This window comes from Macaca thibetana, chromosome 2 (assembly GCF_024542745.1).
Source record: "Macaca thibetana thibetana isolate TM-01 chromosome 2, ASM2454274v1, whole genome shotgun sequence".
Classification (NCBI taxonomy): Eukaryota; Metazoa; Chordata; class Mammalia; order Primates; family Cercopithecidae; genus Macaca; species Macaca thibetana.
In genome coordinates, this window is record NC_065579.1 from 74,580,682 (window position 1) to 74,604,748 (window position 24,067).

General features: G+C 39.3%; 1 protein-coding gene and 1 long non-coding RNA gene across 11 annotated transcripts in view; one reads left to right on the forward strand and one right to left on the reverse strand.

The window, feature by feature from the left end:
* Positions 1–11,733, forward strand: part of LOC126948365 (uncharacterized) — a 72,248-nt gene extending 60,515 nt beyond the window's left edge. For both annotated transcript variants that reach the window (XR_007723416.1, XR_007723417.1), the window contains exon 3: positions 11,655–11,733. This is a non-coding gene — a long non-coding RNA (uncharacterized LOC126948365). The remainder of the gene's footprint in view (positions 1–11,654) is intronic.
* Positions 1–24,067, reverse strand: part of TNIK (TRAF2 and NCK interacting kinase) — a 408,855-nt gene that overhangs the window by 12,038 nt on the left and 372,750 nt on the right. For all 9 annotated transcript variants that reach the window (XM_050780052.1, XM_050780051.1, XM_050780046.1 and 6 more), the window contains 6 exons: positions 20,466–20,595; positions 13,910–14,071; positions 11,712–11,823; positions 10,737–10,907; positions 8,839–8,982; positions 6,012–6,146 (listed from right to left, as the gene is read on the reverse strand). In XM_050780052.1, coding sequence (XP_050636009.1) covers positions 6,012–6,146; positions 8,839–8,982; positions 10,737–10,907; positions 11,712–11,823; positions 13,910–14,071; positions 20,466–20,595 — 854 coding nt within the window. The remainder of the gene's footprint in view (positions 1–6,011; positions 6,147–8,838; positions 8,983–10,736; positions 10,908–11,711; positions 11,824–13,909; positions 14,072–20,465; positions 20,596–24,067) is intronic.

Below are 24,067 nucleotides of genomic sequence, written 5' to 3' on the forward strand. Positions count from 1 at the left end.
CCTACATGATGGGAGAAAATATTTGCAAACTATACATCCAACAGATTCTACAAGGAATGCAAACAATTCAACAAGAAAAAATCAATCCTATTAAAAAGTGGGCAAAGGACATGAACACACATTTCTCAAAAGAGGACATATAAGCAGTCAACCAACAGATGAACAAATGCTCAATATCACTAAACATCAGAGAAATGCAAATCAAAACCACAATGAGATACCAACTCACACCAGTCAGAATGGCTATTACTAAAAGGTCAGAAAAAGTAACAGATGGTGGTGAGGCTGCAGAGAGAAGGGAATGCTTATACACTGTTGGTAGGAATGTAAGTTAGTTCAATCTCTTTGGGAAACAGTATGGAAATTTCTCAAAGAACTAAAAATAGAACTACCATTCTACCTAGCAGCTCCACTTCTGGGTAAATCCTAAAGGAAAATAACTTTTTCTTTTCTTTTTTTTTTTTAATCAAAAGGGCACCTGCATTTGTATGTTTATTGCAGCACTGTTCACAACAGCAAGGTCATGGTATCAATCTAAGTTGTCCGTTAATGTTTGATTAGATAAAGAAACTGTGTTATATATACAGCATGGAATACTACGCAGCCATAAAAAAATTGAAATTGTGCCCTTGGCAGCAACATGGATGGAGCTAGGCCAATCTCCTAGAGTAAAATAACCCAGAAACAGAAAGTCAAATAACACATGTTCTCACTTATAAGTGGGAGCTAAAAATGGGGTGCATGTGGAAACAAAGCTGGAAATAATAGACACTGAGGACTCTTAAAAGGGGAGTGGCAGGTTAAGGGCTGAAAATTTACCTGTTGGGTATAATGTTCGCAATTTGGATGATGAGTTCACTGGAAGCCTGAGCCTCACCATTATGCAAACTACCCATGAAACAAACCTGCATATGTACCCCCTGGATCTAAAATACATTTTAAAAAGAAAAGAAAAAAAATCCCTTCAGATTTTGCTAATTTTCAGGGTGAAAGAAGAAATAAATAGGTTCATATTTTTAAAGAAATTTAAAATCATCTTGAAAATAAAAACTTATCTAAGCACATATAGGCTCAGATAAATCAAGAAATATTTTAAATGGCTCTTGGATATACAATTTACTTTTCTTTTTTATTCTCATTTTGTATTTTTAAAATTTCACAATAATTTGAACATAGTAGAATAATCACGTGCTACAAGAAGATGTCAGTGCTGTTGTGGCTGGAATTTCACAGGGGAAGCAAAGTGGAAACTGCAAGTGGTTCTTTGGATAACTAAGGCAAACAGTGTTTCTGAAAATTAAGCTGGTCTCAAGTTTTCTTATAGAGAATTACCAGATATTGCTCCCTGGTTAAATTTCACTTTAGATGTGTGGATATAGATCAGCCTACTAATGTTAGGACGGCAATGATTAGAAGGAAGACATCAACAATGTTAGAAGGGCCAACAGCAGATGTGCAGGTCAAATAGGATTCCTGTAGCCTGATGTTTTTGAAAAACACTTGTCAGGTATATGCAAGAGATAATATTCAGAAATTTTACATTATTTCCTGCAATGAATTTTATTGCTCTGTAATCATACAGTATTAGTTTATGGACACAAAATGTGATCACTAGAAATTTTTGGACTAACAAATGCCAAGTAATAAAGGCAAAATACTCAAAAGGAAACAGCTTTGAAATGGTTTCTATTGCTTTTCCCTGAAAATATGACCTGATCTCAAAGAAAGAAGCTCACTACTTTCAAAAGAAAACCAAATATGCATATGAATCTGAATTCTACTTGGTGTGAGAATGATGGGATGTATGTTTTATACTTTGCCAAATTATCAGATTGAGGATAAGAAAAGATTAGAATTCCAAGATATCCTATTAGAAAGTACCAAATAATTCTGATTCCTGAACAAAAATGTACAGTGGAGCAAATAGCTTGCACTGCCGCCCAGCCTGCTACAGAAAAATATTTCCACATGTGGTCTGCTTTGTGAATAATGCTGTGTCCTTTGAACATCCATTCCTTTCTTTAAAACAAATACTTCTTAACTGATTTCCCTGGGCCTGGCTGTGTGCTAAGTGCTGGCGAGATGTAGATGTGGCTGTGGCCACATACGTTTACAGACATTAAATGTTTATTTTTTTCCAAAAGCTGCTTTTTTTTTCTTTGCGATGGAGTCTCGCACTGTTGCCCAGGCTAGAGTGCAGTGGCGCCATCTTGGCTCACTGCAACCTCCACCTCCCAGGTTCAAGTGATTCTCCTGCCTCAGCCTCCCGAGTAGCTGGGATTACAAGTGCCCGCCACCATGCTTGGCTAACTTTTTGTATTTTTAGGTAGAGGCAGGATTTCACTATGTGGGCCAGGCTGGTCTCGAATACCTGACCTCATGATCCACCTGCTTCGGCCTCCCAAAGTGCTGGGATTGCAGGTGTGAGCCACAGTGCCCCACCCAAAGGCTGCTTTTATACTTATCAATACAATCTGTGTTGTAACGTCAGGGGCTTTTTTTTTCTTTGTAAAACTGTGAATGGCATGTTATGAAGTGAGGAACATGTCCTTCTCAGGCAGCAAACCTTCAAGTTCACTAGCCAGCCCCAACACTTCCTAGTACTGTGTCAAGGTTATCTGGGAAGGTCGCCTGGAATGAAATTAGAGAAAAGGCAGGTGGAGACTCTGCTTCAAATAGAGTCCCGTTTCTAGTTGGCAGAATATGACACACGGAAGTTCTTGCTTTCTGAGCTCTTCTTTATAGCATGCCCCTTCTGTTTCCACATTCTGCATTTAATACACTTGATTAGATTTCAACCAACATTATGTCATCACACATGATTGAACCCACTTGACTGGTTAAAATTTCAAATGTGTCTCATTCTTTTCTGAGACCACATCATGGACTCCTTTGAACTGAAGGTGTCTAAAGTTCCTCCGCCGCGCCTTTATTGTCATTCTTTATGTTAAATAATTAATGTATTTTATCTAGTACACATTTCAAAAGCCTCCACACATTTTCTTATTTTTGTCAGCTATGGATTGAACAAGTCTTACAGGTACCTATTTTAAAAAGCCAAATAATTCTACAGGGCTTATGAAAACCAAGTCCCTGCCTCCCTGCTGATTCCTGCTCCCTAAAAACAACGACTTGCAACTCTTTCAACTACTTTTTCAGCAATTTGTTTCCAGATTTCCAAACAACATGATTATAATGTTATTTCCTGATTTTTTTTTCAGTCACAGACATTATTTACTGACTTCGTAGTATGGAAAGGATTTAATTTCTTGTATCATTTCCTTCTCTCTCTAACTTCTTCTCTTTCTTTCTTATACATATGTACACACAATTTACTCCTGTAAACTCTAAGTATAGCTATGTTTTAAATTTTTGGTTAAATCAATATTAAGTGTTAAAATTATTATTATTCACAACTGAGGTATGTAGTATACCATGGTTACATTTCCTTTCTTGTTTCCCCTTATTTTTTTTTTTTTTACTTCCTTGTTTTCTATGTATCTGTCTCTAAGCACATGTAAACTTTCTGCTAATAAATGCCCTTCAACATGGTCAAACGCAGTAGGTCATCTATTTATACCATTTTATTTTTCTTGGAGGCATCTTTCCTGGAACCCTGCATTGTCGCACTCTGCCAGGACTTATTTCTTTCCAGGCCTGTGGCAGACTTGTCACCCCAGGTTCCCTTCACCATCATTCTGGGTATTTTCTTCATCTTCCTGGACTACTAGGTTTAGTTATTTATTTTGGTGGAACACATCCTCCATTTGCTTCCTGAGAAACGGTGCATGAAATATAAATTTCTGAGAACTGCATGACTGAAAATGTCTTTCTTTTGCACTCAAAATTGACTGATGTCTTGATGGTCTGATGGTTAATTTCATGTGAATTTGACCGGGCCACAGGGTGTCCAGATATTTGGTCAAACATTATTTTGGGTGTGTCTGTGAGGGTATTTCTGGATGAGAATAACATTTGAATCAGTAGAATTCATAAAGTAGACTGCCCTCCCCAATGTGGGTGAGCCTTTGGCAATCATTTGGAGACCAGACTAGAACAAAAAGGCTGAGTCTTCCTGCTTGGTTGAGCTAGGATATCAGTCTTCTCTGGCCTTCAGACTTGGACTGAAGCATCAGCATTTCTTGGGTCTTGAGCCTGCCAGTGCTCATAGTGGAACACCATCAGCTCTTCTGGTTCTCAGGCCTTCAGATTTGAACTGGACTTAGACCCTTGGCTCTCTTGGGTTTGAATCAGCTTGCTGACTGAAAATCTTGAGACTTTTCAGCCTCTATAGTATAGTCATGTGAAACAATTCCTTATAATCTCTCTCTATGTATATGTAAATGTATATACACATATACATACATACACACTCACACATATATGTATCTCCTTAACTCTTAACACAGGAGGGCTATAAAATACCGGTTGGAAATGATTTTATCGGCAATTTGGAAGGCCTTGCTGTGTTGTCTTTTAAGCTTCTATATTGCTGCTGAGATGTCCCAGGCCACTCTTATTCTGGGTCTATTGTATGTAAACTGTTTGTTATTTATTTACTTATATTATGACAGCTTTGCCAGTTTTGAGGACCTTCTCATTTCCCAGGTATTGAAATATCATGTTGATATGTCTTTTTGAGAGTCTGTCTTTCATTCAGTATCCTGGACACTCAGGAAATCCTTTTAATATGGGATTTCAAGGCTTTTAGTTCTAGATACCTTTCTTGTATTCTTTCTTCAATACTTTCCTCTCCTTTCATTTCTTATTTTCTAAAACTCACATTACTTAGATTTTGAACCACTTGGATTGATCTTTTTATTTCTTATATTTTCTCTGCTTTGCTTTTTATTCTACTCTTTAGGAGAATTTCTTATCTTCTAACACTTTTATTACATTTTTTATTTCTGCTGATACCTTTTAGTTTAATTTTTTCTTGGTCTCTAAATGACTCCCCCCTACTTTGCTCTACTTTTTTTTTTTTTTTAACAGCCCTTTTCTTGTTTTATAGAAAGAAGTTTTCTAATCTCTGTAAAGCTATTATAGTTTCTTGCTTCCTTCCTTTCTTTCTTTTTACATTTTCTTCCACTCCTCATTATCCCTGTTTCTTCTAATGTCCTTTCTTTCTGTTTGTTTAGGTTTCCTTCGTATTTGTGAATTTCTCCACTCCTTGGTATAGACGGGCTTATCAACTGCTGGGCTTCACTTCAGGGTAGTTAGGCAGCAAGCTTTTTTCATGGCATTTCAAATGTTAGTACCTGTACATCTTTCTTTCTGGCCATTTACTTTCTCCAAGACACTTCTTTCATTCTCTTCCTTGGGGGTTTAGGCATAGCTATTTGGGAGCTAAATAGGGGCTAGAGGGATGTGTATGTGTGTGTATTTACACAGGCATTCCCAGCATCAGATTGGCCATGCAAACCTTTCATCTTCTGTTGCAGCAGCAGAAGGTAGTGGCCTAACTGCTCAGAGGTGGAGACTGGGTTCTAGAAGACTTGCTGCTCATGAATTTTCTAACAATTCTATTTTCAGTCCCACCTTACACCTCCACTTCCACCGCAGATTCCCCTGGGGCCTTAGTTCCTGGGCCTCTCCGGGTTCTGTTGGATTGATTTTGATCATTTTCCTCACTGCAGCTTCAGAATTCAGAATTTCCTGGTATTCTAGGTCTTTTTCCAGTCACTCAGCTACTCTTTCAAATTCACTGAGAAATTCTCTTCTCTTGGTCCCACTGTCCTCAGCCTTATGGCATTTTTATTCTTGTCATTTTAATGAGTCTTTGGAAGAAAGTAGATATAAATATTCAAACTGAAGCCTAGGACTTCATTCTGAATGCACTCTTTCAATTTCATCAATCCGGCTTTTAAAAAATAATGCTGAAGGTTCCAGCAACATCTGAGGCTGGTCACACATGCATCATCAATATGATAGAAAAGACTAAGTAAAACCTAACTGAATATGTCTGATTGAGTAAACAGACCAAACTTACAATTCCATGTCTTGAGACTTACCAACTTTATAATGTATACAGCCTTCCAAGTCCCCAACAGTGATCCATCCTTGTTTCTTTTCTACTTCTGGGTCATTATGTAGTATTCTGTTTCTTAACCATGAAAGATAGTAAACTCGTAGCTTATTCTTCTTTCCTGTTGAAATAATAGAGGTTTAATTTCAAATCGCTGATAGCTCTCACTCTTTCCTTCCCCACCTCCTTTTATTTTTATGTGTGTGTGTGTGTGTGTGTGTGTGTGTGTGTGTTTGAAGGCCTAATAATCAGTGTCTCCAGCACTTTGTCATTAAAGTGGTGTTTCTGCCAGAACTTATGGTTAAAGTAGCTCTAAGTATTTTAGACACATCACAAAATTATAATGTCTTTATCTTCAGGTGGTTTCTTACTTAAGCATGCTGCTCTTATTCTCTCTTCCCAATGCAAAGCAGTGTCTGCTGAACTTAGTAAGAGTTAACTCTTCCAACAGTGGTTGATCAGAGTTCTAGAACATTCTAGATCAATCACATGAAGAAGTATTGACAACTGGGCATTTTGGCACCTGACTTTCCTTCACTGTATAACCTAGTAACAGATGTTAATGAAGACCCTCTTATTTGCCTCTTCTACTAAAGATGACAACTGGTAGTAGTTTTGTTTCACTTAACTAACAAAGTTATTTTAAAAGCAAACAAGAGGATAATATGGGTTCTGAAATTATACTGGACAAGTTTATGGTGCTGAAGTCACTGAAAGGAATACTGAACAAAAATAGAAAAGGAAAAAAAGAATGTGAACTTGAAAACTTAAAGTTCCCTTTGGTAAAGTGATCTTGGAATAAAAAATTCATAGGATAAAAAAATATCTAGACAATATTGAAGAGTACACAAGTAGCAAAACTTGATATACTCCATTAGATTATTTGCACCAGATAAAATGTCCATTGGGATGACTCTTGCTGACTAATGATAAATTTAGATCTATGGGTTTTGTTTTTTGGATACTTATTTTTCTTTATCTTAGGCTTTAAAAATGTTTTATTTATTTTTTTTTGAGACAAGAGTTTCACATTTGTCACCAGGGCCGGAGTCCAGTGGCGTGATCTCGGCTCACTGCAACCTCTGCCTTCTGGGTTCAAGTGATTCTCCTGCCTCAGCCTCCCAAATAGCTAGGATTACAGGTGTCCCCGCAGCACGCCCAGCTAATTTTTGTATTTTTAGTAGAGATGGGGTTCCACCATGTTGGCCAGGCTGGTCTGGAATTCCTGACCTCAAATGATCCGCCCGCCTTGGCCTCTCCCAAAAAAATGTTTTATATTTTATAGATGAATATATACCAGCAGAAGAGAACTTAGTAAAGCATTGCACATGCATTTGACAGGAGAGCGCATTCATCACCTAAACTAAGGGAATCATGGTGTGGTCAATATTCAATTTTGTAACCAAAGGCCTAGAATCCACATTGATCACAGTAGCTAGGATGGACACAAGAGCCAGTGTTTCTTCCTTTCTATGCCAATATGAATCCAATGTTAGTTCAAGAATCTTTTGCTCCTATTTTCATTTTCTACTTTCCCTATCTGTGCCTCATGAGAAAAGGAAATGCTTATACTGTTAAGAATGAAGATGTGCCACTAACAACATAATGAAGCCTGAATGTGAATTTTCTGGTTGCATTTCCACTTTTAGTAGGTGACTGGCAGATATGCAGTTTTAATTTTGATTTGGTAGTATAGCAATCAGGAAAGCAATGAACCAGAACAGAAGACTACATGGGATTAAACTCAAATGGTAATACAAAAGGAATTTACCTGGTTAACCTTATTTGGGGAGAATAAAAAGAGATGAAACTGAGCATTCAGTGGAAAGGTAAAAGAAAGAGGAAGTTTAGTGACAAGCAAAAGCATTTTGTCAAAATGGAAGTACAGCTGAACTTTCCTCAAAGTTCAAACCAGTATCCCTGTGTTGTCTCTTCATGAAACAATGGCTGAGCATAAATCCTTGTTCTCAAACTTGGCTGCACAATGGAAACACGTCAGAAACTTTGAAAGCTCCTGATGCCTAAACCCCACCCCAGAGATTCTGACTCTGGATTTTCACATTTCCCCAGGTGGTTATAAAGTGCAGTAGCAAGCTGGTTCCATACTAGATGGAATGGGAGGGGAAGTGATGGGTGTTACTTGTTAAATTCCTTCAAACACCAAAAAGAAAAAAGAAAAACTTTCAACAAAACTGCCCTCTTTTAGGTTGCATTTTTAACTTGTTACAAGGCCTTCACTTTAGTCTCCATCTTTTTTTTTTTTTTTTTTTCCTATTTAAGGCTCTTTTTGGGAATCAGAAAGCTACAGAGCATAGCAGTAATGATTCTCACACTCAAATCTTTTTGTAGACTTGATCATCCAGTGTGCCAGCTGCACCTGCCAAAACATCAGTGGACTATAAGCAAGCGAATTTTTAAGGGAAGAGACCAGAGAAATTTCTGCTTACTAAATGTCCCTCTTGGAAGCCTGCATTTTGATATTCTGTCTGTATGTGGTGATAACTGGAGTGCAGAAACCTTAAAAACATCCGAAGATCCTTGCTGAGTCCTGACAGAGATAAAGAGCTATAAATATATAGCCTTTGTGGTGTGTCTCTGCCTAATTCAGATTTAATGCAGAGGTGAGAGACCTTTTTTTGGAGGTCAGAATACCCAGTGTTAAAAAATGTGGGCAACCTCACTCTGGCTATACTGCTATACTTCACTGTCTTGTTTGTTAGCTGGGAAGGGCAGAGCTAACTGTTTCTGCAGAAATGAGGTGGACCCCTTTCCTGCTGTATGGACCTGGGGGACTCATCATCTTAGTAACATACCTGAAATTGTCACAAGGACATTCAGTCCCTCTAGCACATCCATCTGCTGAAATCGCCTCCGGTTGATCAGATTATAGACTTTGCCTTGCCCACTTCGGTCCAAAAGCATCAGGCCATTTTCAGTCCCCACCAGAAGGTTTACACCTGTAAATTTAAGAAGCACCCTAAGACTGACTTTTCACGAACTTTAATCTTCTGCATCAAGAGTCCCTATAAAATCTAAGAAACTGTGACTTGTAAATATACACTAATGGGCAAGTAGGTAAACATAAACTAATGAGTGTAGAAGTTCTGACATAATAATTAAATCATTGTACTTCTGGTAATGAAATTACAGTTTTCTTTTATAAAGTGTTAGCAGCATTCATACATCTAATTATTTACTGCCTAATGCACAGAATCCTTGTCAATAGGAGCCTTAGGCACAGATGTGAAGCTAGCACAATTTGCCTTTATTCCCTTCCTAGAAAAAACACTTCTTTCTTGGATCTCCCTATAAATCTACTTCTCTTCGTCCCCAAGGTTCACCCCACCCTTATGCAGTGATCTCTAGCCTACCCACCTTCAACATACAGTGCAATTTCCATTTCCATACTCCATTGGAAGAAAGGCCCTTCCTCCTTCTTGAACCAAAATGTAACTATCTTATGCCCCATGCCCTCAAGTTTGTGCTCTTTTTTAGGGAAATGATAAACCCATTCAAGAGAAGTGTTAATAGCTGGGGAGTCACAGACATACTCACTTTAAGGGACTTCTCAGGTCTCTAAATCTAGTGCAGCCCAACACCCATGCAGTAATCCCTATTACAGAAGTACAGGCAGGTAAGTGGTTTTGTCTGGGTAGTTGTAATCCTAAAAATTTATTGCTAGGGAAATTTATCATCCACCCCTCAACACACATACATTGAGAGGCTCATTGTGCACTGTACTTTATTCATGAACATGTAACTCTCTAACTTCTCTTACTTCTTGTACTTCTATCTTCTGATCAACACAAATGTCTGCTTTTTTGTCCACATATTAATCCTTTCAGTATTAAATGTGGCTATCTTGTTCTCTTCTGTCTCTTCTCCAGAGGACAGAGCCTCTATCATGAAATGGTTCCTAGGCTTCACACTCTTCCCCACTAACATCTCAAATGCTTTCAGCCTTTTAAAATTATGGTTCCCCAATCCAACCCTAGTATTTTCAATGGGTACATAGGGGACCTGTCCTTCCTTAATCTGTATGAGATGTTTATAGTAACACAAACCAAGATTTTGATAGAATCTCTTCATGCCTCTCCTGAGTTCGAGGTCCGCTAAAACCTGCAGATCTTTTTCACAAGAAATGCAGACTGATGCTTTAAACTAAAAGGGAAGGTTCACTAAATTAGTTGTTGTTCTTTTCAAGTTTTATCTTGTTATTGCTAGGGTTATGACCTTGTATAATTTACAAAATACTCTGGGCTGATTTTTCAGCTTGAAATAAAAATTTATGCCATTATTTATGCTTGTATTCCCCTTGCAGGATGTGGTATGGATCATGGAGAATGAACATGGGGTATATCACGAAGTGCCAGACACAAATCACCTCTGATCAGATTATAGACTTTGCCTTGCCCACTTATTGTATTAAGTGGTAGCTAGTTCTCTTCTTGGCTTTAGCCTATCACTATTGTGTGACAAGGTTGCTCTGAATCTAATCTCGTCATCCTGGCTAGTAGGGTATCAGCTATTTCAACATATAAAACTCCTTTTGGTCTCTCCTGAGGTCAAGATAGTCCCAAGTTAGGACTCTAATACCCATGATTCAACCAGTGTTCTTTTGATGACAAGATCCACAGGCTTTTAATATTTGAGGGTCAGTTCATTAATGAGTGGGTTTTTTTTTTTTTTTTTAAAAAAAGCACCAACGTACCCCACAGAGCTGCACAAAGTATTTCTGAGTTGAATCGTTTCTTGTATTTTCTGATTTCTGGTGTGTCACTGTGAGGCCGAATGTTGGTTGGGTTTACGTTTACCACGGAAATTTTTCTTGCTTCATTGAGTTTGGCCTGTTCTTGCCTAAGAAGTTCGCTAGTAAACAGAGCTTTGAGAAAAAGAATCAGAGAAGTCAGTGGCATCTTAAAAGATAACCTATGGAGATGTGGAGATGGGGCTTCAAAACACTATGATTTCTCCTTGTTTGGTTTGAATTATAGTAAAGGCAAGGAAACTCTGAAACTCTCCTTATTTTACACTTTTTTTTTGTTTTAGTAGAATAAAGTATAACTCATTCATCAAAGCAATCTTTTATTCATTGGCAAAATAGGCTTATAAACACTACTTGCAGAGTTTAGAAAGTCCCAAATTAAATATACCATCCCCACTCTTGTAATATGGGCAAAAAAGATCTACTTTTTAAAATTCCAGATTATCAATTGAAAAACTGTCCTAAGCTGACTTTGATGATCAATTACTTGAAAAAGATTAGAAAGCAAGATTCTCCTTTAAATCAGCCAGATCTTTGTGGTGGGACGCACACACCTAGAAGTCAACACAATGTACCATGTACTTATTAAGTGCCTAATATGTGTAAAACATTGTACCCAGAAATTGTTTTGGGGAAACATTTGGTTATGTTCAGAGATCACTGAAGAACAGCTTTTCCTAGGGTCCCTATGTCCCCCTGGGTCTGCCAGAAATGAAATAGAAGAGATGGGAAAAAAAAATGGAAAGTAATAAATTTGTTTTAGGAGTCCTACAGAAATAATAATTTTTAAAAGTCTTCCTTTTAAGACAGGACCTAAGCAGTAATCGGCTTAACTACTGAACTGAGGATTAATTTCCTTATCAGGTCATACCAGAAATGAAGACAAAGCTGTTTTTAAAACACAGAGCCCTTCTTGCTTACCTGCGGCTGATGATTCTTCATCTTCTTCATCTTCATCAGTGGGAGATGTCTGGTATACTCTGGGGTCCACAAAAGGGGTGAATGAGGCTTTGGTGCTGCTCCCCATGCCATACTAATCAATAAACAAGAAGATTAAGAAGAGCAGATAAATACTGCAGGAATAAACAATGCTAACAATACTGTGCTTGGGCTATAAAATGATCACAGATTCTTCAGGGTATTCAGGTGTTCACATTCTAGCGCCCTAGTTAGTACATGCCTGTCTCTACCTTCTTCCGGTATTGGTTATGCACTAGCCATTGTGCATTTGTAGGACTTCGTTAATTATCAGACTGCAAGAATTGCAGTGAGAAAATTACATTTTGGACCACATGTGGTACCTTAAAGTCTGTAAGATCACTGTTGTGACAGAGCTTACCTCTCCCTTTCAGTAAAAGCAATCTCCTATATTGACCACATGATCAATATGAAAGGCTGACACAATTGGCAATAAACTAAGTAAGGAAGCCTCCACAGCAGCACTTTATCCTGAACACAGAGTCAACCCAAGGGACTTTCTCTTGGGAAGGAGAGCTTTGGGCTCTTCTACTCTGGCCTGGCGATGCAAGCGAATTGGTGTTGGCTCCAAAAGCTTTAAAATCATTAATTCAGGGATGACTTTATGCTGGAATTGAAGATATTTCATTCCCATGATAGTTTCCTTAAAATAATAATTACATTTACATCATTATTTAGGGACTTTATGAGTATATTAGGTTTGTGAGCAATGTACCTTGAAGGCTTACTTTAAAAAAGGAATCTTGGGCTTGAATGGCACCATGAAAACATGATGTCAGAAGTAAACGAGGGAACAGTAAACTCAATATCAGGGTTTCATGTCACAATATTCTAAATCTGAGTTTTGCTGAATAAGCTACAATGTCAGTCATGTCCATTCCTTCTTGTCCTTTCACATCACAAACACATCTGTATTCAACATAATAAGCACATCTTTTTTGGATAAATATCTTTAACTAAAGGTTGTTTCACTTTAGTTTTACTTTTAGAGTTTTATTTAAAAATAAAACCACCATCCAAGACCTCTAAACATGTAAGGAGAAAACCACAAAGATCTAATCTGATTTAATTCAAGATTTTTCTCTCCATCCTATGAAACCAAAACCATTTCATCCTCCTCAAGGTAGAATTCCCCCTACCAAATAGATCACTTTCACATACATGTTCACTTTTGATCTTTAGAAGATGTCTGTGAAAGAGGTAGGGCAGGCAGTAACATTTCCACATAGAGCTGGGGTAGCAGCAGAATTTGAACCAGGGTTCAATCTTATGGGGTCCTCCTTTGCACCAAGAGAGGTGTTCAGGCAGAAAATGCCCACACAGCATGAAGTTACAATAAGATGCTGTGCTTTGCAATATACCACTGTGTTCTTTTCCTTGGGGTATGCAAAGCTCATCTACTCTATAACTTTATAATTCAAAGGGTGCATCATAAAAACTTAGTGTGTGGACAATGTCAAAAATAACAGTACATGTGCTTTATAAACACATTTAGGACCTTACGTGTGATTGACAAGACTATTAATGAAACATGACCACACACTGTGAACTCATCCAACTGGTGTCAGTCATCAGCGTCTATGGGCACTACCTGCAGATTGTGTTTATTCAGACTTTTTCCTGGGACTGTTTCTATACAGGAAAGGTAATACCTAGTTTCTTCATTCTCACACAATTTTGAATTTATGAAGATGAACACTTTAAGAACTTATCTATTAAATTTTATTTTTCATAAACAAATCATTTAAACTGTTTTATTTAAGTCATACTTAGTTTGACTAAATTAATGCAAATATAAACCTCAACTGTTGTCCTTGAAATCTGTATAGCCTGAAGTTTCCAGTTCTGGTCTTAGATCTGTCACAAACCAGCCGTGTGTCTTGGACAAGTCACTCAACCCTCTATGAACCTAGTATACTCATCTGGAGAAACAAGTATTGGTTCAGATGATATCTGAGAACTTTTCACTGTTCTGCTTCCATGATTTCTCCATTTGAGTACCTGCACAGGCAGCTCTATAGTAGAAACCAACCAAACAAGTTTCAAGGAGCTTGGCGAAGCCTCATTCTTGAAGAGATCATGGTTTTAGAACCCCAGGAAGGAGAGCAGAACTGTCATGCCAGCTGTTGCCCAGCACCTACTTCAGTCCCAGAGTCCATCTCCTGGGAATGGGTTGAGACGCGCCCCAGTCCCTCAGTTGGGGTTCCAGCTGGAGAATGGCTCTGCTGCACCAAGTCAGGGAGGTTGATGTGGCCAGCAAAGCCATTGCTGTCACTGTGGCCAGATCGCTTCTCTCCAGACGTCTGAGGGAGCACAGCATGTGAGAGGAGTTAGAGAAGGGGGGAAAAAGGCCAAAGAGTGACATCAGCCCTTACACGGCATAGGCATACGGGGCTCCAAATAGACCCGCTAGGGTGCAAGAAGGTGATATTCAAATTTCTATTTTACTTAAGAAAACAAAAAAGAAAGTAAGCTTTGCCAATATTTGGTTTATCAATTGAGCCTGAAGCCTTACGTTCCTGCATGAGGTATAGACAGTGGTCACATATGGCATGGGGTCCCATGTAAAGGGGGAGACGCTACAAAAGGGAGGGACTGAGCAGGGCCCACACTTGTAAACTCTTTTGTAGTGCTTGTGCTGTATGTACCTGCCACTTAATTATATTTACAGATCATATTACCAGGTTATAATGAAACAAACCCACACAACAGAGAAATGACCTCTAAAATGTTGCTGAAAAGAAGCAGTGTGTGTGTGTGGAGTACTCCAAGAAAGTGCAGAGACCATACTTAACTCACGGGGCTCTTTGTCATTCACAAGGTCAAAACAATGATTAACTAATCAGATCTGACAGGAGTTCCAAATATATTGACATGATCTAGAATACTATTTGAAAATATGGATTTACAACTACTATCTACATAAATGTTTAATGTCTCAATAAAGAACTATGGTGCTTTGTGATGTAGGCAGTAACAAAATAAAGTCATCATAACTAGCAAAGCATTTGAAACATCACTTCTAGTAACCCTTTTTAATGTCCTTTAAAGTTTTTTTTTTTTTTTGAGATGGAGTCTCGCTCTGTCACCGAGGCCGGAGTGCAGTGGCATGATCTCGGCTCACTGCAACCTCTGCATCCCAGGTTCAAGCAGTTCTCCTGCCTCAGCCTCCTGAGTAGCTGGGATTACAGGCACGTGCCACCACGCCTGGCTAATTTTTGTATTTTTAGTAGAGATGGGGTTTCACCATGTTGGTCAGGCTGGTATTGAACTCCTGACCTTGTGATCTGCCCGCCTTGGCCTCCCAAAGTGCTGGGATTACAGGTGTGAACCACCTTGCCTGGCCAAAGGTATTTTATAATGTACATAATGTTAGTGCAGTAGAAAAAAATGTATGATTTGTGAATAAATACACTGTATTAGGTGAGATGCTCTATAGTTTTACTGATAGGATTACATGACCTAACAAGTTTGGAAGCCATTGCTCTGGAGAGTAGTCTCTGCCAAAAAATCCCAGGGAGGAAAGGCAGGATTAAAAGACAACTCTGGTTTCCAAAAGCCAGTGCCCACATTGTAGGCCTGACTAGTGTTGCACTTTTTAACTTTTCTGCAACTGGCTCATTGAGGATTCTTAGAGCAGATCTGATTAAGTAATGATTTCCCTATCTGTCTTTTCTTTCATTCATTCATTGACCCAAAAGTTTTTAGTTCCTACTAAATGTAAAGCATTCTACTGAACATGGAACAGCTGGGAACAAAGCAAGCACATTCCCTACCCTCTTCGGGGCTGGCATGTGCAAGGTTTCATGCTGTTTCTTTGACCATCTCACCAGTCTGGCTTTTTATTTCTGGAGCTTGTCATGGATTTACAATTACAGCTCTGCACCTGCCTCTGGCTGGAAGTGAAAGGAGGCACTTCTTTTTTTCTTTTTTTCCTGTTTAGATGAAACAGACTCCCAAGCTCCTGTAATGGTGCATGTAATTGATGTTTCAGGAAGTTTGAGAGATAACTGGAAAGCCTAGTGTCCTCTATGTTTCTTGGCAACCTGCTCCTGGACTACGGCTGTCCTGGAGAGGGTTATTTTCTGGATTCATTTTGTCACAGTGGCCATCAGTAGCGTGTATTAGTGCCTATTCTCAGAGTTGAGCATTTCCTTTTCTAAATGACATTTAGGAAGTTCAGTCCTAATACATCTTATTGTGTGCTATTTTATGTGTACTGGGCAGTTTCTCCTTTAACTTCTGTTCAAATACTGAAAAGCTTTTAAACATTTTCCTCAAACTTCTCTTTAGCATAAACCACATGTCATCTCTTTAGAAATGTTTGGCTTCTCTTGTATCAGCAGCACTCTTTCTCAAGCAAAAAACTGATGCAGACACACTGGTTATCAAAGAAAGACTCAGAGAGGCTAACAAAGGGAAGTGGCTCAGATGGTGAGAAGCTTAAAGGAATCCTGTAGTATGCTCTGAATCCGCCCACTTCTGAGTCATCACCTTTTTGTTCACTCCACCAGCACCTTATTAAACACTTTCTGTGTGCCAAGTACTGCACTGGAAACACAAAGACAGATGTGCAACACCCTTAAGAACCTCATTAAGAGAACCTCAATAATATCTCATCTTTATCTCTCACCATTCCTGTGGGGATTGGCACAAAGATGTTCCATGTACCAACACATGCCAAGTACTGCGCTAAACACTTTATATATGACATTCCATCAGTTATCTTGCCCTGAGTGACAGGGTTCTAAGTGGTTTGAACCTAGCTGTCCTGTGGCAGAGCCCAGGTGCTCTGGGCTGCACTGTTGTATTAGGGGCCTACTCCTGGTCACAGCTGATTGAATCAAGGGTGGATGCCTGAGCCAAGAGGGACCAGATTCCCACTGGAATTCAATATTAAGCCCTAGAGACATGGGTCAGTTTCTGCTGGCAGCTGAACGGGGATGTGGTGAATATCTTTCAATGGAGGAAGTGGAGAAGTGAGAGCAGGAGCACGCAGAGGGAGAGAAAGCTCCTCTATGAAGAGAGAAAAGAACAAAGGAGAAAGTGGAAGAAAGCAGAGATTAGGGTAAGGAGAGACAGGCAGCAAGAGAGCCAGAGACCTGCACATGAGAAGCTGCCTGAGCTCTTGTCTGTCCCAGTCCTTCAAAGAGGCTCAGCTCACTTTTACCTTTGGGTTCCTTCCATGAAACACCCTAAATCTTCCTGTACTCCTCTATTTCTGATACCTACCCTCTCCCCACTTAATTTTTTTTTTTTTTTTTTGCTTACTCTGTATTAAGTGGGTTCTTTTACTCATTACTTGTAACCATAAGAGCCTTCATGATGACAAGCTAGTGTTCTGGTTCAGTGAGGAGGATCAACACTGAAGAGATATCAGCTGATACCAGGAAGGTGCTGTGGATGAAGGTCCATGGAGTCCCAGTAGAGGCTTGTAGGAAATAAGGAAGATTGAGAACAGGGACCTGCTTGGTGAAGGGTGGGCAGCAGTGGAGAATGCAAAATACCTCTTCCAGCAGATGAGCTTCCATTCACAAATGGCAGCTCACAGCTGGTGTGGTATATTCTAGAAGTGAGTAAAAAGTGGTCCTGTGGGGCTCTAGGATAGGGATAGGTAGAACCACAGGGGTAAGGGTATGCACTACAAGGGGAAATTTGTGCATCTGACAAGATCATGAGTGTTAGAGCAGTATCTTCTTACAGAACCATCTAGTCCACTCCATGACAGTGACAAGTTGAGTGAGTCCTCCTATAGTTCATCCTGGAGAAATGTACTAATAGCACCGTATAAGCGAAATCTTATTACAATGAGTTTTTATTTTATGTTCTTACTTTGTCAGGGATAAACTTTAACCTGCATTTATCTTGTTTAAACATGTATTTTTGGTAATTTTCAGCTCAAGGTTTGATGATGGTTACTTTTATGTGTCAACTTGACTAGGCCATGGGGTGCCTAGGTTAAACATTTTTTCTGGTGTATCTGTAAGTGTTTCTGGATGCAGTTCGCATTTAGTTGCTGGACTCAGTGAAGTAGATTGCCCTTTCCAAGTTGGACGGGCATCATCTAATCTGCTGGAGGCCTGAACAAAACAAAAGGCAGAAGAAGAAGGAATTTTCTCCCTCTTTTTCTTCTGCACTGGTTGAAGTGGGACATTTCATCTCATCTTCACCCAGCTTCCAACTGGGATTTACACCAACAGCTTCCCTGGGTCTCCAGCTTGCAGACAGCAGATCATGGGACTTCTCAGCCTCCATATCATATAGGCTACATCCTCACAATAAAGCAGTCTCTCGGCTGGGCGTGGTGACTCACACCTGTAATCCCAGCATTTTGGGAGGTCAAGGGGGGGCGGATTGTCTGAGCTCAGGAGTTTGAGACCAGCCTGGGCAACACAGTGAAACCCCGTCTCTACTAAAATACAAAAATTTAGCTGGGCATGTGCCTGTAGTCCCAGCTACTCGGGAGGCTGAGGCAGGGGAATTGCTTGAACCCGGGAGGCGGAGGTTGCAGTGAGCGGAGAGGGCACCACTGCACTCCAGCCTGGGGGACAGAGCAAGACTCTGTCTCCAAAAAAATAAAATAAAATAAAATAAAAAGATAAAGCAGTCTCTCTCTCTGTATATATATATGTAAATATTCTGTTTCTCTGGAGAACCGCAACTAATACAGTTTGTTATTTAAAAAACCCACATTTGAGGAAGGCAGAATTGGAAATTGAGAGGACAAACAGATTTTGGGTTCCTTAATAGATCAAATTCCTATAAGACACTGGCAAATGCTATTTTCTTTCTTTCTTTTTCTTTTTTTTTAAGACAGAGTCTCGCTCTGTTGCCCAGGCTGGAGTGCAGTGGCATGATCTCCACTCACTGCAGCCTCCTCCTCCCGGGTTCACGCCATTCTCCTGCCTCAGCCTCCCGAGTAGCTGGGACTACAGGTGCCCGCCACCACGCCTGGCTAATTTTTTGTATTTTTAGTAGAGATGGGGTTTCACTGTGTTAGCCAGGATGGTCTCAATCTCCTGACCTTGTGGTCCGCCCACCTCGGCCTCCCAAAGTGCTGGTATTACAGGCATGAGCCACCGTGCCCGGCTGCAAATGCTATTTTCAAAGTGACAGGTTGTGGTCATAGAATACTGGAGTGCTATAAATAACATGGAGCCATTTGGATGTGGCTGGCAATGAACTGAAAATGTGGCTCCAAATGTCTACTTGGAGTTATTTACCATGTCGTAAAGACTCAAGCAAATTTTAAGCCACATTAGAAATCGGAGTCCTTTTATCAGGAGTCAAACAGCAACTCACTCCAGAACATTCTCCCTCATGTTTTCCTAAGTGGTAAGTTATAGGGATAGAAACCTTCTATACTTCCATTGAAATTATCCATTAACCACATTAAGAGATTTATATACCAGCACTACACAGTGTCAATTTCAGCAGCCAAGTCCATTTTTTCATTTCAGGCATATGTGAAAGGACCCTTTAAAGGCTACTTGAAAGATTCAACAAGGCCATAAAATGAAATTCTAGCAAGTTGCTTTGTGAACTAGTCTTTCAGTTATAGCCCCACTGACAATTATTATTTCAAAGGCCTTATTCATCTCAAAACTACAGTTCCTTTCTTTCTTACAAAAGTGAGATGCCCTTTGCCTTTCTGGAGAGCAAAGTCTGCTATTAGAATTTCCCAACTCTGTCCTGGCTGAAGAGGAAAAACAGATGACATATGTTTATGTTTCAGAGGGAGGACTGGATGGTGATAACAAGTAAAAGGAGAATTCATTTCTGAGAAGAGAGTGAAATAAAATAAAATGGTTAACATTTATTGAATGCTTAATTTACTAACTCAATATCCTCAACCATCTTATAAGTTGTATGCTATTATTTATAAAATTTTATAGATGGATGCAGGGAGAGGTCAGGTAACATTTGCCCAATGTTCTCAGCCATTTCTTTCCTTTCAAGTAAATATCTGCACTCAAACTTGCATGGTGATGATGAAGTGAAAAAGAAGAAAATACTGATTTTAATTTGTCAGGGTCTTTCTGGTTAGCATGGACACAGTGGGGAGTTACTGCATGTCAGAAGGACAGATGAAAGGGAACATGTGCCACCCCCAAAATGAAATGATGTTCCTAGAGTTTTAAAAAGAATTCAACCAAAGTGCCAAGGTACATTTTTTAAAGTAGATCTGCATATTTCTTTGTTCTTTCAATAAAATAACTTAATGGTTCTTTTAATGTTAATTTAACTAGATAAGATGATATCATCATTTCTCAGAACCATTGAGCATTTTTTATACAAAATCCACAAAGATAAAACCATAGGCAGAAGAGACATAACAAGGCCAGTGATGCTATTCAGAGAGATCATTCATTTCTGTTTTCCTGTTGTAGGAAACATCTGAGTTTGCAATTTTATATCCTCAGGCCCAAATTCTATATTCTGATTTGCATAGCTCCTACTTTCCTACTGAAGAATTTGCACTAATGTAATTAAGTCACACTGCCAAAGCTTAGAAGAATACAGGAAAGAAGGCAGCAGACAATTAAAATCACTCAACTATTTAGAAGCACAGGTCCTCCCTCCCCCAGTAATTCCCCATACTTAAAATACATGTCATAGACTTTCTCTGTGAAAGCTTTAATGTAAAAACCACTTAAGAAATGGCATTTCCTCTACACAGGTTTTATACCAACTTACCTCTCTAATCATCAAGGTTCCTTCTCTTGAAATACTGCCACTGAAAGTGTCTGCGTGAGAGGTCTCTAGCCCATGCGTCCCCACCATTCCCACATTGTACTGCTCGTTGCTCCCTGGAGCTCCTGTTGGTCTGAGATGAGAAGGAACAACATTCATGGCAATGTAGCTTTAGGAAATATCTGTTTCCTGTCCATATTCATTATTCGTGTTATGGTAAAATACACATTTTAATAACATAAAATTTACCATTGTACCAATTTTAAGTGTACATGTCAGTGGTCTTAAGCACATCTCATATTAATTTTAATGTTTGCTGATGTCTGGACTGGCCCCACTTTTGCAGTAGCCCCTCTTGACCTATTCTCTGCCCAGTAGCCAGACTGAGCAAGTGTTTGGCTTTACATGGCAAAAACACTGAAGTTGGCACCAGGAGTCACCAGGCTCTGCATGATCTCCCCTGACCCCCACCTCCTTCTTTGAGCAGCAGACAACCTGACCTGCTTTTATACATCCTGTTCCCTCTGCCTGGAAAGCTCTTTCCACTCTGGCCTTGGTTGGTTCCCTCTCATTCATCCTACATGATGCTTTCTGTGAGAAGTCTGCTTTTATCACCTATGTCTTATCCCAACAGCCTCTCTCCTTTTCTCTTCACCCTTTTTCCTTAATAGTTCTCATCACAATTTGCAATTATCTTTTGAATTCTCTCTTTCTCCTTCCCTCTCATTGCTTGTGAGGGCAAAATCCTTGTCTCTTTGCTCATTATTATTACCTAGTACCCAGCCTAGAGTTGTCACTTACTAGGAATGCAAAAAATAATCATTAGATCCATGGGCTTTATGCTTCTATAAATATCTACTAAGAACATTCTGGCTTATTGGGGCATCCATAAACTAGGGGCTTTAACGTAAACAACATTCAGCCTCTGTAATCATCCTGCATGGTGGCATATTTATTTTCAGTTCTTTTCTTGCTATCGTGTTTACAGTATAATGAGAGAAGGCAACAGGATCTCAACATACTCCCTGAGAACACAGACTGATGTTTCCTGTGTCCTGTAGCACACAGCACAGTGCCAGGGCTCAAAAAGTGATGACTGACTGCCCATAGTGAGCTTCCCTCTCATCAGGAGTGCCTCATTTGCATGACACAGAATTTCTCTGATTTAGGAGCTCAGGGGAATTGAGAATCGCACAGGTCATGCGGCTCAACCACAGGTTGCGGTTGGTACAACATGGCTTCTGGAAGAAGGATTTTGGTTGTTAATGCGATACTTGCTGTTCTCCTTTTGTAGCATCTGCCTCTCTTTTAAAGTGGGTTTTCTAAAAATAGGAAAGTTATCAAGGTTTATTTCTCTCTAGGCATATTAATTGCAACTTATATCATTTTGTTCTTTTATTTTCATTGTTACTTATATATTTAAAAATATCTCTGGCCTCTTGGATCTTATGTAAGTCCAAAGAATTACTAGAATCTTCCATCTAAGAAACAAGAAATACACAAGATTTATGATGTCTCTGGGGCAGAGAAAGACATATTTCAAGTATTTTTATCCATAACAAACAGGTGAAAAGATGACAGGATGAGTCCAGACAATAAAATGTATAGTGAAGAAGCTTACATTGCAATTACTAAACTGGACCAGTGGATTGAATGAATCTAAATATGGGCTAGAACTGATGTGTTTGGGAAGAAATTCCAAAGAGGCATTTGCATTTTCAACATTTCATTCCTAGAAAGGAGCTTTTAATGGTGTTTCAGAGACATGGGAAAAAAATTGAATTCCTGGCATTTTGGTAGATTGGTAAATCATAGTTTTCAAAATATCATTTCTTCACTCATTTGTTTATCTTTTGTGTATCTTTCATTTTTTTTCTTGCTCTTCTTTCTCTCTTCTTTCTTACTTTGTGCCTTAGTACTTGTTTGGAACAAAATGATGTAAAGCTGACAAATCAATGAAGTTTTTATCAAGAGTCTTCCATGAGGGCAGCCACTTTTCTTCTTTATCAGACAGGGATTCTTTGCTATTGTCAGGGGCTCAGCTGGCCTGGTGGCATCTGCCAGGCTGATGCTTGTACAATCAAGTTCTCCTGTCCTAGTCAGACCTGCTTCCTCTGTTACCTGAGTAACAGTTTTCTTGCTGGCCACCCCATCTTCAGTCCTTTCCCCTCATATCCACTCCTCACGGCTGCGAAAGTGAGCCTTCCAAAACACAAATCTGACCAAGTCCGAGTCACTCTTCTACTTTCAATCTTCAGTAGCTTCCCATCAACCACAGGATAAACTTGAAGCTCCTTACTGTGGCTTACACGCTGTCCATTATCTGGTTCTTGCCTGTCTCACTAACCTAATTTTTTAACAAAATCCTGCTCCAACTTCTAACTCTACCAGCATTTAACTTATAATTCCTATGCACATTATGCTAGAAAATCCCTGGTGATTTTAGCCTGCCCTCTCTACCTGGAAGATTCTTTTCTATTGTCTGCCTCCTTCTGGCTAACTCATTCTTTAAGCTATAGTTCAGGTACCTCCAAACCCATCCCAGCCTCACTGGAATGGTTTAGGTGGCTCTCCACTCTCCCTCCACGTTGCCCTTTGTGCATCTCTACCACTGCATTCAATACACAGTCCTGCAATGATCAGATCTCATTAATGTTGGTATTTTCAGTGCCAGGCATGGTGCCTGGAATGCAGGTAGCACATGATAAATGTTTATTAAATCGCTGAAGATCTTGGGTCAAGGGCTTTGTTTAATATCTAACAGAGATTTCATTCAGGTTTATTGTAAAAATATAGCTCTTCTGTGAATTGATGAGTAATTGGCTACCAGGATATTATTTGCATATTTAAAATGTCTTGAGCAATCAATGGTAAGTTTTGTAATTTTATGAAATTGGGTTCACTAGGATGTGCCAAAATAATTTTCTTATAATTGGGTGGTTATCATAGAATAACAAAAAATCCATTCAGATATGTCATAGAACTTTACAGGAGAAAGAGTTAATGTATACACATTTTAAAAAATCATTGAGATCAGAAGCTGCCAGGAAAGAATGTTAAAAACCGTGATAAAAGAATCTCACCATATTACAATTGTATGAACAACTTTAGTGAGGAGAAATGCGGGAAAAAGGCATTGATCTAAGTAACCTTGGAAATGAGTGGAGTCTATAATACTAAAGGCAAGAGGAACTGCACATAAACACTATACATTCTAGTTGACAAAACTGTTTCCCATGAGAATACAGGTTAACAAATTTGATATTGCTATACAAAAATACTGGATGTGCACAATTAAGTAAATGGGTGGTTGATATGGTGTGGCTGTGTCCCTACCCAAATCTCATCTTGAATTGTAGCTTCCATAATCCCCATGACATGGGAGGGACCTGGTGGGAGGTAATTGAATTAGGGAGGTGGGTTTTTCCTGTGCTGTTCTTGTGATAGTGAATAAGTCTCATGAGATCTGATGGTTTTATAAAGGGCAGTTTCCCTGCACATGTTCTCTTGCCTGCCACCATGTAAGACATGCCTTTGCTCCTCATTCACCTTCCACCATGATTGTGAGGCCTCTCCAGCCATGTGGAACTGTGAGTCCATTAAAC